Here is a 16,614-nt window from a genome sequence, read left to right on the forward strand (position 1 = left end):
GGAAAGGTATGCAAAATAGCTATCCTCCAGAAGGAAAAAAACAATATTGTAATGAATTTGTGCCCAAGAGTTTAATTTTTTTTGTGTATATGGAGAGACCTGTCAATCAAGTTGAGCAAGATGGGCAGAAGCCGGAGTGGAGCCGCCCAGCGAACACTCTTATTCTTAAGTATGGCTACCGCACTTCGCGCTTCAGAATAAAACATAGTTCAGTGTAATGTTTCTATGTCATGCTGCTCATGGTTAGGGTAGCATGAACCTGCTGACAGTATTTCTTTTACCACAAGCTAAGTGAGCGTTGCATCAAAGTAGCAAATTATTGCAGCATTCATCAGGCAAGCTGAGCACTTTGACTGCTGGAGAGCAGTATTGTGATTGAGATATATATATATATATATATATATATATATATATATATATATATATACACATAGTTACATAGTTAGTACGGCTGAAAAAAGACACATGTTCATCATGTTCAACCAAGGGACGGGAAAAGGGAAGGAAAAAATTTCTACACATAGGAGCCAATTATTTTTTGGTTCTAGGAAATTATCTAACCCTTTTTTAAAGCCATCTACTGTCCCTGCTGTGACCAGCTCCTGCGGTAGGCTATTCCATAGATTCACAGTTCTTACAGTAAAGAAGGCTTGTCGCCTCTGCAGGTTGAACCTTTTTTCTCCAGACGGAGGGAGTGCCCCCTTGTTTTTTGAGGGGGTTTTACATGGAACAGAATTTCACCATATTTTTTGTATGTGCCATTCATATATTTATATAAATTAATCATGTCCCCCCTTAGTCGTCTTTTTTCAAGGCTAAATAGGTTTAATTATTTTAATCTTTCCTCATAACTTAGATTCTCCATGCCCCTAATTAGCTTCGTTGCTCTTCTTTGTATTTTTTCCAACTCCAGGGCATCCTTTCTATGAACTGGAGCCCAGAACTGAACTGCATATTCTAGATGAGGCCTCACTAATGCTTTGTAAAGTGACAATATTACATCCCTGTCCCGCGAGTCCATTCCTCTTTTAATACACGACAATATCCTGCTGGCCTTTGAAGCAGCTGATTGACACTGCATGCTGTTATTTAGTTTATGATTTACAAGTACACCCAGATCCTTCTCAACAAGTGAATCCGCCAGTGTAGCTCCCCCTAGGACATATGATGCATGCAGGTTGTTGGTACACAGATGCATAACTTTACATTTATCTACATTAAACTTCATTTGCCACCTGGACGCCCAAACACTTAGTTTGTTTAAATCTGCTTGCAATTCACGAACATCTTCCATGGACTGAACTATATATAGTTAAATCCTTCACTTACCCATCTGTAATTTGGTGATATGAGGGACAACGCCTTCATTTGACTTTTCCCCTCAGCCACCAAAAGCTAGATGGACCCTTGACTCAAACAGCTGAGCTTAGAATAATGACTACATTAGTTTATGGGCATAGACACACTATTTATCTTTAGGAAGTGTATGGTCCCCACCAGAATTCTACCAGAATCCTGAAATATCATTTTATCCCAACCCCTTCCTTTATGTATATACTTTAACCTTATGTGTCTGCATTGATTGTTAGTACTCCTTCTGTCTCCTTTTGTCTATTGCTACATTATTCATATACTTTTGTAAATTACCTGACCTTTAAGAACATATTGGGCTGAAAAAAAATTTCACAATGTTCGCTTACCACGATAAAGGGGAAGATCATACCAATGATAGTCAGACCCAGCCAATTTATTACTCCTACGATCACCATTGCAGCTGCCCGAGCTTCCTGAGAAAATATTTCCAAAATAATAGTCATGGTGGGCCCGCCTGAGTGAAGAAAATATATAATGAGCACAAGGAGACCCACATGCTGAATACATAACATGCTTACGGAGTTGAATATCAATAGAAATAGACCGGCTGTCCAAATTAAGTATAGAAAAGTAGCTTCCGACACACCACACCACACACCACACACTGGTATGAGGTGCGTAGCTAAAGGATCATGGGCCCTGATGCAAATATTCTTCTTGAGCTCCCCTCCCTAAACTTCTCATGGCCGACGGCCCGCAGCTTTCAGCTGCCTCGCTGGGTCTCCTAAGTGACCCAACGATGCAGCACTAGCAGCCAGGGGCGTCACTAAGGTCTTAAAACATCAGGGGAAATAGCCCCAATACATATATCCCCCCCCCAAAAAATGTGTGCTCGTGTATGTATATGTGTATATAGGAGACAGCATATCTATAGCACTATGACCCTATAGCTATGGATAGGATTAGATACAGTGGCTCAGCAGACAGTATCAGCCATGATAGGATTAGATATAAGGCTCAGAAGACAGTATCACACATTATAGGATTAGATACAGTGGCTCAGAAGAAGAGTATCACACATGATAGAATTAGATATAGGGCTCAGCTCGCTGACATTTTGTGTGTTTGTGTTTTTTTACAGATTCGGTTGTTAGACTATGTCGAATTCGAGGACTACTTCGATAACGTCTTTTTTTGTATTCTCAATAAAATGGTTAAGGAGGATTGTGTGTGGGGTTTTTATTTCAATATCATCCATTAGTAAGGCGAGACTTAATGTTAGACATGAAGAGGCTAACACTAACCCCTAGTATTACCCAGGTACCCACCGCCACCAGGGGTACCGGGAAGAGCCGGGTACGATCCAGTACCCGACCATCTGTAATGATGGTTGGGCACTGGCACGGCCGCAGGCTGGTATTATTAGGCTGGGAAAGGCCAAAAAATGTGGCCCTTCCCACCCTGGTAATGCTAGCCTGCTGCTGCTATGTTGTATCTGGCTGGTTATAAAAATGGGGGAACCCCACATAGTTCTTTCCAATAATTTTTTTTTTTTTAAATGACGTGGGGTCCCCCCCATTTTTCATAACCAGCCAGATACAACACAGCAGCAGCAGCCTAGCATTACCATAAGGGTATGTGCACAGGCTAGCTACCTTTTACGTCTGAAAAGACAGACTGTTTTCAGGAGAAAACAGCTGCCTCGTTTCAGACTTAAAAGCTCCTCCTCGCATTATGCGAGGCGTCTTTGACGCTCGTAAATCTTGAGCTGCTCTTCATTGACTTCAATTAAGAACGGCTCAAATTACGTTGCAAAGAAGTGTCCTGCACTTCTTTGCCGAGGCAGTCATTTTACGCGTCGTCGTTTGACAGCTGTCAAACGACGACGCGTAAATGACAGGTCGTCTGCACAGTACGTTGGCAAACCCATTCAAATGAATGGGCAGATGTTTGCCGACGTATTGTAGCCCTATTTTCAGACGTAAAACGAGGCATAATACGCTTCGTTTACGTCTGAAAATAGGTCGTGTGAACCCAGCCTTACAGCTATCATGTTGTCTTCTATACACTGCACACATAGAAGAGCAGAATCCTACTCACCTGTTTCTGTCTATCACATATATAGAAGGTGCAGCAGCACGGTTGATAAGTGGGGGAAAAGGCATTTTTCACTAATAAAATATATTACAAAGTTTCTTATACTTGAACAAATTTTGCATAAATGAATAATATAATCAAAGTGCAGTCCCTATTTAAGAGTAAGGCATTTAGTTACATGGATGTATGAACAGTCCATGCAAAAACTTTCCTTTCCTATGATGGGATTCAATAAAATTTTTGGTATAAAATATACGGCATTCACTTGGCAAACTCAACCTGGTCGTCTGAATGAAGCCTATAAAAGACAATAAGTGATCACTCACCTGCTCCTGTACCAAACGATAGCGTATAAATAAAGAGAATGACTACACTGCAGTACGGCATCCAGGAGAAAGAGTCCTGAGCATTAAAAAAAATGGTGTATTAACATGTGACAATTATTTTATTACATACCTCATAATCTCTAATTTGACTACTACAAGTTTATGCTAAAATCTATACTGTCATAATATAAACATGCAAATGTTTGTAGTACTCGATGTGACTATTTAAATCACTTGTAATTTTTATTATGTGGTCCTTTTCCCAGCTATTTTATCCCCTTTAGGCCGGATTCAGACGAACATGATTTGCGTCCGTGCAGCCCACGTGGTTTTCACGCGGCTCGCACGGACCTATACAAGTCTATGGGGCAGTGCAGACAGTCCGTGAGTTTTGCGCAGCGTGAGTCCGCTGCGTAAAACTCACGACATGTTCTATATTTAGGCGTTTTTCGCGCATCACGCACCCATTGAAATCACGCGCACCCCACGGAACCCCATTAGAATGAATGTAAACAGAAAAGCACCACATGCTTTTCTGTTTACAAACATCCAAACGGAGTGTCATAAAGATGGCGGCTGCGCGAAAAGCACGCAGCTGCGCATCCATATGGACAGGACACACGGAGCTGTCACGCTGCTGCCACGCGCGCAAAACGCATGCGTTTTGTGCGGGCGCAAAATGCTCACGTTCGTCTGAATCCGGCCTTACACAGAATGACGTAAATGTACGTAGTCTGCGGAGGCTAGTTGCTACAGATTGCCGTACATGTACATCATTCTGAAATGCCATCTGTAACTGACAGCTGGGCTCCCGCTGCAATGGCCGAGATAGCAGATAACTCGGTTTTCGGCCATTTAACCCCTTAAATGCCACGGTCAATAGTCAATAGCCCTATTAAGTCATCCAGGCCGGCCTCCTGGGATGATGTTTCATCCCATTTGACCGCCGCTACTGACTGTGATTTGCTGCAGCGGTCACATGGGATGAAACGTCATCCAAGGAGGCCGGCTTGGAGGAAGACTCATGGGTAAGTATAAGATTTAGTTTTTTTTAGCAGTTGCGTTATAAATCCCGCAACAACTGCTATTTGTTGCGGGATTTACCTCCCTTTTGAATTCAATGGGGGAAACCTGCAACAAATAAGCAGCGTTTACGCAAATACAATTTACATAATGCAGAATACATTTCCACACCGCAAGTCAATTTCTGAGCGTTTTACGCAGCGTGTGGATGAGATTTGTTTTATCTGATCCATATTGCTGCTACTGTATTTGCTGCGGATTTTCCGTAATGAATTCCGTTGTGGAAGTCCGCAGTATTTACGCAATGTGTGAACTGACCCTTAAGGCTTGTCCACACGTAACGGATTTGCCGCAGAATTTTTTTTCCGATGCATTTATGCATCAACTAGCAGATAATCCGCTGTGGAAAATGCACACCATTTCATGCGTTTTTTACTGCGGAAAATAGTGTGGATTTTTGCTATGTTTTTTTGTTGCGTTTTTTTCAAGGGTTATGATATGGTGATATATTTCTTCTTCCTGTAATGTAATTTCCACCCTTGTAACAAATTCCCCGTTTCCCCAGCAATATACGCAGTACATCTGAAAAATGCAGGAAATCACTCCACTTTCTGCAGCAGTAACGCCTCATGCACAAGACCGAGGAGGAGAAGTGAGCGAGCGTTAGGGCACGGCCAGACGTGGCGGATTTCCTCCGCAGCTGTCCGCATCAATGCCACACCTAATCCGGGTTGCGGATTACGGCTGCGGATCTGCCCAAAATGTGCAGTAAATTGATGCGGACTAGCTGCTGCGGACTGCGGAAAAAGTGCTTCCCTTCTCTCTATCAGTGCAGGATAGAGAGAAGGGACAGCACTTTCCCTAGTGAAAGTAAACGCATTTCATACTTACCGGCCGTTGTCTTGGTGACGCGTCCCTCTTTCGGCATCCAGCCCTACCTCCCTGGATGACGCGGCAGTCCATGTGACCGCTGCAGCCTGTGATTGGCTGCAGCCGTCACTTAGACTGAAACGTCATCCTGGGAAGCCGGACTGGAGACAGAAGCAGGGAGTTCTCGGTAAGTAGGAACTTCTATTTTTTTACAGGTTGCTGTATATTGGGATCGGTAGTCACTGTCCAGGGTCCAGAAACAGTTACTGCCGATCGCTTAACTCTTTCAGCACCCTGGACAGTGACTATTTACTGATGTCTCCTAGCAACGCTCCCGTAATTCCGGGAGCCCCATTGACTTCCTCAGTCTGGCTGTAGACCTAGAAATACATAGGTCCAGCCAGAATGAAGAAATGTCATGTTAAAAAAGCAAGACGCATCCGCAGCACACATAACATGTGCATGACAGCTGCGGACTTCATTGCGGAATTTAGAATCTCCATTGAAGTCAATGGAGAAATTCCGCCATGAGTCCGCAACCAGTCCGCCACTGCTCCGCAACAGACAGAGCATGCTGCGGACACCAAATTCCGCTCCGCAGCCTATGCTCCGCAGCGGAATTTTACTCAACGTCTAAACGAACACTTCTAAATAGAAGTGGAAGTCAATGCAGAAACGGCTCCGCTGCGGATTAACGCTGCGGAGTGTCCGCAGCGGAATTCAAGTGAAATTCCGCCACGTGTGAACCCAGCCTTAAGCTGGGTTCACACGACCATGTTACGTCCGTAATGTACGGAACGTATTTCGGCCGGAAGACCCGGACCGAACACAGTGCAGGGAGCCGGGCTCCTAGCATCATAGTGATGTACGACGCTAGGAGTCCCTGCCTCTGCGTGGAACTACTGTCCCGTACTGTAATCATGATTACAGTACGGGACAGTTGTCCTGCAGCGAGGCAGGGACTCCTAGCGTCGTACATCACTATGATGCTAGGAGCCCGGCTCCCTGCACCGTGTTCGGTCCGGGTCTTCCGGCCGAAATACGTTCCGTACATTACGGACGTAACATCTTCGTGTGAACCCAGCCTTAGAAAGCACGGGCGTCCCTCAGATCACATCCAAGTGGCAGCCGTGCTTTACACGGCCCCATAGACTGCTATGGGAGCAGGGAGAACAGCACAAAATAGGGCATGCCCCATTATTTGACAACCTAGTTTACCAGCCCTCAGAAAATCGGCCGTGTGAATTACCCCATTTGGGATCCATTGTTCCTACTGCGTTCAAAAACGTCCGCCATACGGCCAAGAATCCCTGTTGTGTGAATAGGGCCTAATCGACATGCTGCGGAACTAAAAATACGTACCACAGGTGAATTTCTGCACTGAATTTTCTGCAGCGTGTTGATGACATATGTTAAATCACAGTCACTTCACTGCTGGTGTATTCCACTGCACTTTCTGCCTGCAATTCCAGGCGGAAAATACGCAGCAATTCCGTTACGTGTGGACAAGCCCTTAGAGTGCATTCACACATGCCTATGGGAAAAATATTCTGCAACACAAGAACAAGAGAAATCTGAGTTGCGGTATATTTTTCCTATAGGCATACATTGCGGAAATACAAGGCACATACTCCACGTATGAGTGCACCCTAGGGATATTATTTTGAAAGATTTGAGTGATTTTGTGGGAGCAGTAATGACAGTTACCTGAAGTGAAATTGTCAGAGTCAGAAGCCCCAAGGATAGAATCATGAATGCATACCCGGCCAGCAAAATAAGTCTTCTGCCAAAAAGATCAATGACTAGACTCTAAGAAAGAATGTATGCAAAAAAATTATCAATTGCACTAATGAGAAATAAAAACAGTATTTTAATTGCATAGATGAACAGATGAGTTCCCAAGGAGTAATACCCAAACTATGGTTTAGATTTGCGATCCTCAACTTTTTTTGTTAAGCTTTTGTGCTGCATTCATATATCAATTCCTGATTATACATATATTACTAACATGGTACATATAATTGTAGGTTATGCAGTGGTTGCAGTTGCACCCAGTGCCTGAGGGGGCCTAAAGACCTTTCTGCTAGATCAGCGGTCCCCAACTTTTTTGCACCAAGAAACACTTTCATGCAAGACAGTTTTTCTAAGGACCGGCGGAGGGGGGGGGGGGGGGGTGTCTATCACGCGCATTACAAAACACCCTGCAGACTGCAATTAAATGGAAATAAAATAAAATTGAAAACGTCTTTAGGGTCAGTTAACACGTTGCGTAAATGCTGTGGATTTTCCGCAATGGAATTAATTGCGGAAAATCCGTAGCAGAAAATAGTAGAAGTAAAGTGGACACAATAGAACAAATCTCATCCACATGCTGCGTATATAGTGAGCTGAAAAAACACTTTGTATTTGACATGCGGTGCAGAGTTTTACTCTGCAGCATGTCAATTATATTTGCGTAAACGCCGTTTATTTGTTGGGGGTTTTCCCCGTTGAATTCAATGGGGAGGTAAAACCCACAAGAAATAGCCGTTGTGTTTATTGCAGCGGAATCGCAGTGATTCTGCACACAAAAAACGCAACTCAGAAAAAAATTAATCTTATACTTACGCAGAAGTCTGTGTTTCTTCCTTCAGGCCGGCCTCCTGGGATGACGTTTCATCCCATGTGACCTCTGCAGCCAATCACAGACTGTAGCGGCGGTCACATGGGATGAAAAGTCATCCCAAGAGGCCGGCCTAGATGATTTCAGAGGGCCGGACTCCTGGGAAACGTCATCCTAGGAGGCTGGCAATGGCGCAGTTTTCCGCAGCAGACATTCCGGGCAAAAAACTGCACCACAGGGCCCAGCATATTCAAGTTCTGCCTTTGTCACTGAATAACTCCATTTACATGCAGGCAATATTCAGGTAGTAGGTGAAGGCAATCAAATTCTGTGTGCCTGCCCTCCCTGCAGAATCCACAGCATCATTTATGTGCTGTAATGTCGCAGTAGAATGATCTTCATAAACGACATGTACAGTTCACTGTCTTCCTTGGCTTGGGGCTTTATTAAGTTAATATTTATAGGACAGAAGTATTTAACATACAACTGAAAAGAAAAAAGTAACTAAGCTTAGTAAAGTATTATGGCTACTATAGTCTTGTTACACACAGTGACATACCTTTATGTGTCAAGACAGTATCAGCAATTTTCCTAGAAGTTCTACTTATCTGCTACAGAAATGCAGGAAAGAGACTTGTGGTGACTTACACACAGGATCACTGAGGTGGACTCAGAAACTCCAATACCAACTGTTAAGTACGGGATTTGTTTGTCTGGAAACCCGGCAGCTTTAAAAACTTCAGCAGAATAGAAATAAACCTAAAAAAAATAATTGGAGCAGGTTTATTATTCTTCTTGTAATTTGCTCCAGATATTGGAAAAATTGTCATAGGAAATAACATGAATTAATGTGGCGCATGGAACATTATAAATTTAACCCATCTGTAAATGTGCCATGATGCACCAAAATTGCGTCCACATTGGTATTGGCTGAGTTTTTGAAGTATAGTGAGGAGACACGATGTAGGGTGACCAACAGGAGCCACAGGCATACTAAATAACTGTGCCAGCAAACATGACCTCTTTATTTGAAGAGTTTTAGATCAAATTTTAATTGAGGCCAAAAAAACAAAAACCCCTAAAAAAAGAGTGGTCTATCTATAGAAAAATATGGACTTTTTATTTATTTTATTATAACAATAATAATAAGGGGGAAAGTAGAAAAAAATATATTTTTCAGAAGGAAAGTTGAGTACTGATGTTTCTGAATCAGAGGAAGAGAAATAAAAACTCAGGTAATGAGATAAGAATTAGGGTATGTGAACACACAAAAACAAAAACATCTGAAAATACGGAGCTGTTTTTCAGACGTTTTTTCGCAGCGTTTCTTACGCCCGTTTTTGGAGCTGTTTTTCTAGAGTCAATGAAAAAGGGCTCCAAAAACGTCCCAAGAAGACATGCACTTCTTTTTTGCAGTCGTCTTTTTACATTCCGTTTTTGGAAAACGAGGCGTAAAAAAACGCTCCGTCGGAACAGAACACCGTATTTCCCATTGAAATCAATGGGCAGATGTTTGTAGCTGTTCTGCTTCCGATTTTTCAGCCGTTTTTCGGGACGTTTACGGCCCGAAAAACGGCTGAAAACACTACGTGTGCACATACCCTTATTGTGGAAGAGGTCATATTTTTATACTTAAATTTATGTACAGACGTAGCCATTTTATCTTGACTCTTAACGGATAAAATACACAGTGTCCATAAATTTTAACTTGAGTCTTTCAGTGACTTTTCAATGGCTTTTGTTGTGTGATATCGCGCTGCAGCAAGTTATTAGAGTCAAGATAAACTTGGCAACGTCTGTATAAGTGTTTACGTCTGGATTCACACAGGGCATTTTTTGATTTTTGTTTTGTGATGGTTAGTGGCGTTTTTTCTTGCATTTTACCCATAGTTTACTCTATACTTCAAAAACGCCAGAAAAAAACACATTTATAAAATTACACTAAATGAAAAAGCCAGAAAAAGGCATGTAAAAACGTCATTAAAAAAAAGCATGTTACATGTAAACAAACAGCGTTTTTACATAAGTTTTTTCATGCAGTTAAACACGCCAGAAAAAAAACAGTGTGAAGGAAGCCTAACAGTAAAGTTAACCGGTTAAGGACTAGGCTGTTTTACAGCTAAATGACCAGAGCAAATTTCACAATTTTGCTATGCGCTTCTTTAGATGACTATAACTCAGCAGGTGAATAAAGTTCATCTTTGAATTTTACACTCTTTTTAAAGGACAGATAGGGCTTTGTTTTAGTGGCATTTGTCAGTATATATCATTTTTATTTTTTTCTCTAAAGTGGGCAAAATTTGAAAAAAATGCAAGAATTTAGCAATTGCGCCAGTTTATGCTAGCATTTTTCACACACGGTATGGACCACGGCCAAAATTAATCTCCTTTCACATTCTTCCACTTCTCCCGTGCATGGGGATACCAAATATGTGTGCCTTATTCACTGTGCGGGCATGTGCCAGGGCTTGGCATAAAAGGAGGCTTTTTGGCCTTTTCGGTCCAGGAATTTTGCATTTGATTTTAGAGCCGCATACTGTTTTCTGGGGGTCCTAATGCTGCTGAAACATTAGAAACACCCCATAAATGACTTCATTCACACAAGTAGACCCCACAAGGTTTCCTTCAAGGGGTTTATCATATTTTTAGCAAGTCCAGTTTTCTTCTGAAAGTTTCTTGAATAAGATGGACCAAAATAAAATCAGCACTTTTTTAGCAAATGCGTCAGTTTAGGCTAGTATTTTTCACACACGGTATAGACCACGGCCAAAATTCATCTCCTTTCACGTTCTTCCACTTCTCCCGTGCATGGGGATACCAAATATGTGTGCCTTATTCGCTGTGCGGGCATGTGCCAGGGCTTGGCATAAAAGGAGGCTTTTTGGCCTTTTCGGTCCAGGAATTTTGCATTTGATTTTAGAGCCACATACTGTTTTCTGGGGGGCCTAATGCTGCTGAAACATTAGAAACACCCCATAAATGACTTCATTCACACAAGTAGACCCCACAAGGTTTCCTTCAAGGGGTTTATCATATTTTTAGCAAGTCCAGTTTTCTTCTGAAAGTTTCTTGAATAAGATGGACCAAAATAAAATCAGCACTTTTTTAGCAAATGCGTCAGTTTAGGCTAGTATTTTTCACACACGGTATAGACCACGGCCAAAATTCATCTCCTTTCACGTTCTTCCACTTCTCCCGTGCATGGGGATACCAAATATGTGTGCCTTATTCACTGTGCGGGCATGTGCCAGGGCTTGGCATAAAAGGAGGCTTTTTGGTCCAGGAATTCTGCATTTGATTTTATAGCAGCGTACTGTTTTCTGGGGGGCCTAATGCTGCTGAAACATTAGAAACACCCCATAAATTACTTCATTCACACAAGTAGACCCCACAAGGTTTCCTTCAAGGGGTTTATCATTTTTTAGACAGTCCAGTTTTCTTCTCAAAGTTTCTTGAATAAGATGGAACAAAATAAAATTACCTTTTTTTTTTAACAAATGCGTCAGTTTATGCTAGCTTTTTCACACACAAAATGGACCACGGACAAAATTCATCGCATTTCACATTCTTCCTCTTCGCCCGTGCATGGGGATACCAAATATGTGTGCTTTATTCATGGGCATGTGCCAGGGCTTGGCATAAAAAGAGGCTTTTTGGCCTTTTCGGTCCAGGAATTCTGCACTTGATTTTATAGCCGCATACTGTTTTCTGGGGGGTGTAATGCTGCTGAAAGATTAGAAACACCCCATAAATGACTTCATTCACACAAGTAGACCCCACAAGGTTTTCTTCAAGGGGTTTATCATATTTTTAGACAGTCCAGTTTTCTTCTGAAAGTTTCTTGAATAAGATGGATCAAAATAAAATTAGCAATTTTTTAGCAAATGCGTCAGTTTATACCAGCATTTTTCACACACAGCATAGACCACGGTCAAAATTAATCTCCGTTCACATTCTGCCACTTCTCCCGTGCACGGGGATACTAAATATGTGGCCTTATTTATCACATAGAGATGTAGGAGGGCGGAGGATAGAAGAAGATTATTTCACATATCGCTTTTTTTCAAAGCTGATTTTACAAAACTTAGCAGAGTTTCTATAACACTTCCAAAATATCTGCTCTTGAAGCAGAAATCCCAAAATATTCATCTAGGGGTATAATGGGAATTTATTTTTTGGGGTTTTCTAAAATAAGAAATTGCAGGTTTATGCAAATGGAGCTCTCTAGCAGATGAACTTTAGAGAATATGCAAACATGACATCCACCCCCCACCCACCCATTCCCTCCCTCACCCTTGGAGTAAAATCATGGGAAAAATAAAAACGTAATGTAGGGCAAATATATTTTCAACAAATTAACTAAAATCTAATAATGCAGAACAGTGTGGTATTTTTTAAAACATGGCTCAATGCACAGGCCTGGTTGTGAGGGACATGAGGGACAGAAATATCGGGAATCTTTGCGGTGCCCGTCTTTTCTGCAGACGCGGCACTTTTTCTGGGGGTTGCTTCTGGTTGCTGTTGGGGGAATCCGACTGATGAAGTGTCTTTCAGTCAGTCGCGTGACATCCTCAGACTGGGGGCATTCTCGGGTGTCCTGAACATCAAAAATGAGGCCTTCAATAATTTTTTCCTGGAAATCCAGGTATGTGTCTCTGCCTCTGTTTTTTTTTATACAGCACAAATGAATTGTGGATGGCCACCTGTAACAAATAAATGGCCACCTTTTTGTACCAGGTTTTAGTTTTGCGTTTTACTAAATAGGGCTGTAAAACCTGGTCGCTTAAATCCACCCCCCCCATGTACTTGTTATATTCGGACACGCTCACTGGTTTGTGCTTGTCTGATGTTGCCCCCCTTTCCCTCACTGCCACTGTTCCTGTGGTATGAATCGTGCTTAGCACATACACATCTTTGCGATCCCTGAACTTGACCGCCAGCAATTCTTCAGATGCATAAGCACAGGAGTCCCCCTTTACCATGCGCTTCCCCACTAATTGCTGTGGAAAACCAATTCTGTTTTTGCGCATGGTACCACATGCCCCAGTCCTTGCAGCATGCAAATGCCTAAACAGGGGCACACTGGAATAAAAATTATCACAGTACAGGTGGTACCCTTTGTGAAGCAGAGGCTGCATTATCTCCCACACAATCTTACTGCTGGTGGAAAGATCAGGGGGGCATCCAGGAACATTTATTGTGCGGTCCCGCCCTTCATAAATTCTGAAGGCGGTGGTATATCCTGACCCGCTTTCACACAATTTGTAGAGCTTAACGCCATATCTTGCCCTTTTGGAAGGTAGATATTGGCGAAAGCTAAGTCTGCCATGAAAGTTGAGGAGGGATTCGTCCACACTTACATTCTGCTCAGGGGTGTAGAGTTGCAGAAATAAATTATTCAGGGAATTTATTAGCGGTCTTATTTTGAACAACCGATCCCGGTTTGCATCGGTACTTGGGGGGGCCTGTGCGTTGTCATTGAAGTGGAGGAACCTCATTGTCTCATAACGAGACCTGGGCATTACTGCAGAATATACTGGGGTGGCTTGGGCGGGTCTTGTTGACCAGTAAGACCTAATGGAGGGCTTTTTGACAATACCCATATTTAGGGTGAGCCCCAAAATTTTTTTTAATTCCTGCAAATTGGTGGGCGTCCAATCTCTGGCATGGGTGGATGAAGGTTTCTGCCTTATATATTGCGTGGCATATAAATTTGTTTCGTGGACAATCTGATTTAGGATGTCGTCCGTTATAAATAAATGGAAGTAATCCATTTGGACAAAATTTGTATTGTCCACGGTTATGCCAGGAGTGGCCGTAAATCCGTGGATTCTAGGCCCAAAAGATGGGGCAGGTGCCCATACAAGAGTCTGGACTGGAGGGACCAGGCTGTCCCGTGCTACAGCGCTACTTGGCCCTGCGCTTTCATGTTCTGCAGTTTCGACTGCATCAGGGACAACGTCCCCTGAAGATGAACCTGAAGTGACGCTGTCATCGTCACTACCTAAAACAGGTTCCATCTCGGACGCCATCTCTGATGCGGTCTCCGACTCAGACCACAGCATGGCGTATGCCTCCTCGGCGCTAAACAACTTCCTCGCCATAACGTAACTAACACTAACACTAACTAAACCAATTTTTTTTTTTTTTTTATAAAACACACAAACTAACTGCTATATATATCTACACTACCGCTAACAAAAAAATAAACCGCTATTGCTATATATATTATATATATGTGGATATATATATAATTATATACTCCCTACCTGCCTATTCTAATAGAATAAAAGAAAGAAAGGTAGATAGATAGAAAAAAAGATAGATGGATAGATAGATTGTATAGATAGATAGAAATCTATCTATACAGAGAATGTTTTAGAGTGTAACTGTATTTTTTTGTAACTGTAACTGTATTCTTCTGGCAGCAATTCTCCCGAGTCTCTTCTTCTCCTCAAACTGAAACAATGTTTGAGGAGAAGAAAAGAGGCAGGAGATTTACTGCCAGAAAAGTCAAAATAAAACAAATGTGGTCGCTGTGATAGGTTTTCACAGCGACCACATGTTCAGGGACCATCAGATTGGTCCCTGATACTCTGCCCAGTGCCCAGAGCTGTTGGTAACAGCGTGGGCACAGGGCTGTGTGCACGCGATCGCGTGCACACTGTTTTATAAGCAGGAATGCATGTGATCGCTGTGATTGGTTGTCACAGCGACCACATGTTCAGGGACCATCAGATTGGTCCCTGATACTCTGCCCAGTGCCCAGAGCTGTTGGTAACAGCGAGGGCACAGGGCTGTGTGCACGCGATCGCGTGCACACTGTTTTCTATGCAGAAATGCATGTGATCGCTGTGATTGGTTGTCACAGCGATCACATGTTCAGGGGCCAAAAGATTGACCCCTGACATTCTGCCCAGTGCCCATGGCTGTTAGCAACAGCCAGGGCATAGAGCTGTGTGCACGCGATCGCGCGTGCACAGTCTCTGAAGTGCGGCCGTATATATACTATACGCCGGACTTTAGAGACCCTGACCGCTGGCCGTATATTTACGGCCAGCGGTCGGGAACCTGTTAAAGAGGCTCTGTCACCAGATTATATGTGGCCTATCTTCTAGATAATGTGATCGGTGCTGTAATTTAGATAACAGCAGTGGTTTTTATTTAGAAAAACGATCATGTTTGACGGAGTTACGACCTATTTTCGATTTATGCTAATGAGTTTCTTAATGACCAACTGGGCGTGTTTTAATTTTTACCAACTGGACGTTGTGGGGAGAAGTGTATGACGCTGACCAATCAGTGACCAATCAGTGTCATAAACTTCTCTCCATTCATTTACACGGCATATAGTGATCTTATTCGATCACTATGTGCAGCCACATACACACATACACTAACGTTATTCAAGTGTCCTGACAGTGAATATACATTACCTCCAGCCAGGACGTCTATTCAGAATCCTGACACGTCGCTAACGTCTGTGGTTGTTTTACAGCACAGCAGGCGTAGTCTCGCGAGATTACGCTGTAAATGACAGCCCAGCGTGATCTCGATGTGGACGGTTGTAAATGACACACAAATGTTAGCGAAGTGTCAGGATTGTCAATAGACATGACGTCCTGGCTGGAGGGAATGTATATTCACTGTCAGGACACTGCAGTAACGTTAGTGTGTGTGTATGTGGCTGCACATATGGATCTAATAAGATCACTATGTGCCGTGTAAATGAATGGAGAGAAGTGTATGACGCTGATTGGTCACTGATTGGTCAGCCTCATACACTTCTCTCCACATCTCCCACTTGGTCAAAAAGTAAAACACGCCCAGTTGGTAATTAAGAAACTCATTAGCATAAAGCTAAAATAGGCCATAACTCCGTCAAAAATGATCGTTTTTCTAAATAAAAAACACTGCTGTACTCTACATTACAGCGCAGATCGCATTATGTACAAGATAGGCCACTTATAATGTGGTGACAGAGCCTCTTTAAGTTGGGCTGACACGGTCTATAGTTTTTCACAATAGCATTACTGAACAGAAGTCCAGAAAAATGTCTGTTACCTTGATCACTACTGTATCACATTATGTAGGAGATAGGGCACTTATAATGTGGTGACAGAGCCTCTTTAACTATAAATATATAGATATATATCAGTATATATAAGGACTGTATAAAACTGTTATTGTAATATGCAGTTGGTAGTTATTCTAGTTTAAAAAAATTGCAGATTTGCCACCATATTGAAGCATATTTTAAAAGCAATTGTTTTTTCCTAATTAATTTAGGTTGTAGCAAACTATGAGGAGTTATCTGGAAGATTGGCGGTTGTTGAACTGAATGGTTGTTGAAATAGTACTGTATGACTGTAGACGCAGGTA

The 16,614-nt window shown here is 42.4% G+C and overlaps 1 protein-coding gene across 1 annotated transcript in view; it reads right to left on the minus strand.

The window, feature by feature from the left end:
* The window catches only part of LOC142652819 (solute carrier family 2, facilitated glucose transporter member 11-like), a 76,395-nt gene that overhangs the window by 5,687 nt on the left and 54,094 nt on the right, over positions 1-16,614 (minus strand). Inside the window, exons 9-12 of the mRNA XM_075828528.1 lie at positions 8,881-8,991; positions 7,338-7,439; positions 3,738-3,813; positions 1,701-1,828 (exon numbers count right to left, since the gene is read on the minus strand). Of these exons, the coding sequence (XP_075684643.1) occupies positions 1,701-1,828; positions 3,738-3,813; positions 7,338-7,439; positions 8,881-8,991 (417 nt within the window). The remainder of the gene's footprint in view (positions 1-1,700; positions 1,829-3,737; positions 3,814-7,337; positions 7,440-8,880; positions 8,992-16,614) is intronic.

This window comes from Rhinoderma darwinii, chromosome 1 (genome assembly GCF_050947455.1).
Source record: "Rhinoderma darwinii isolate aRhiDar2 chromosome 1, aRhiDar2.hap1, whole genome shotgun sequence".
NCBI classification, from domain to species: Eukaryota; Metazoa; Chordata; class Amphibia; order Anura; family Rhinodermatidae; genus Rhinoderma; species Rhinoderma darwinii.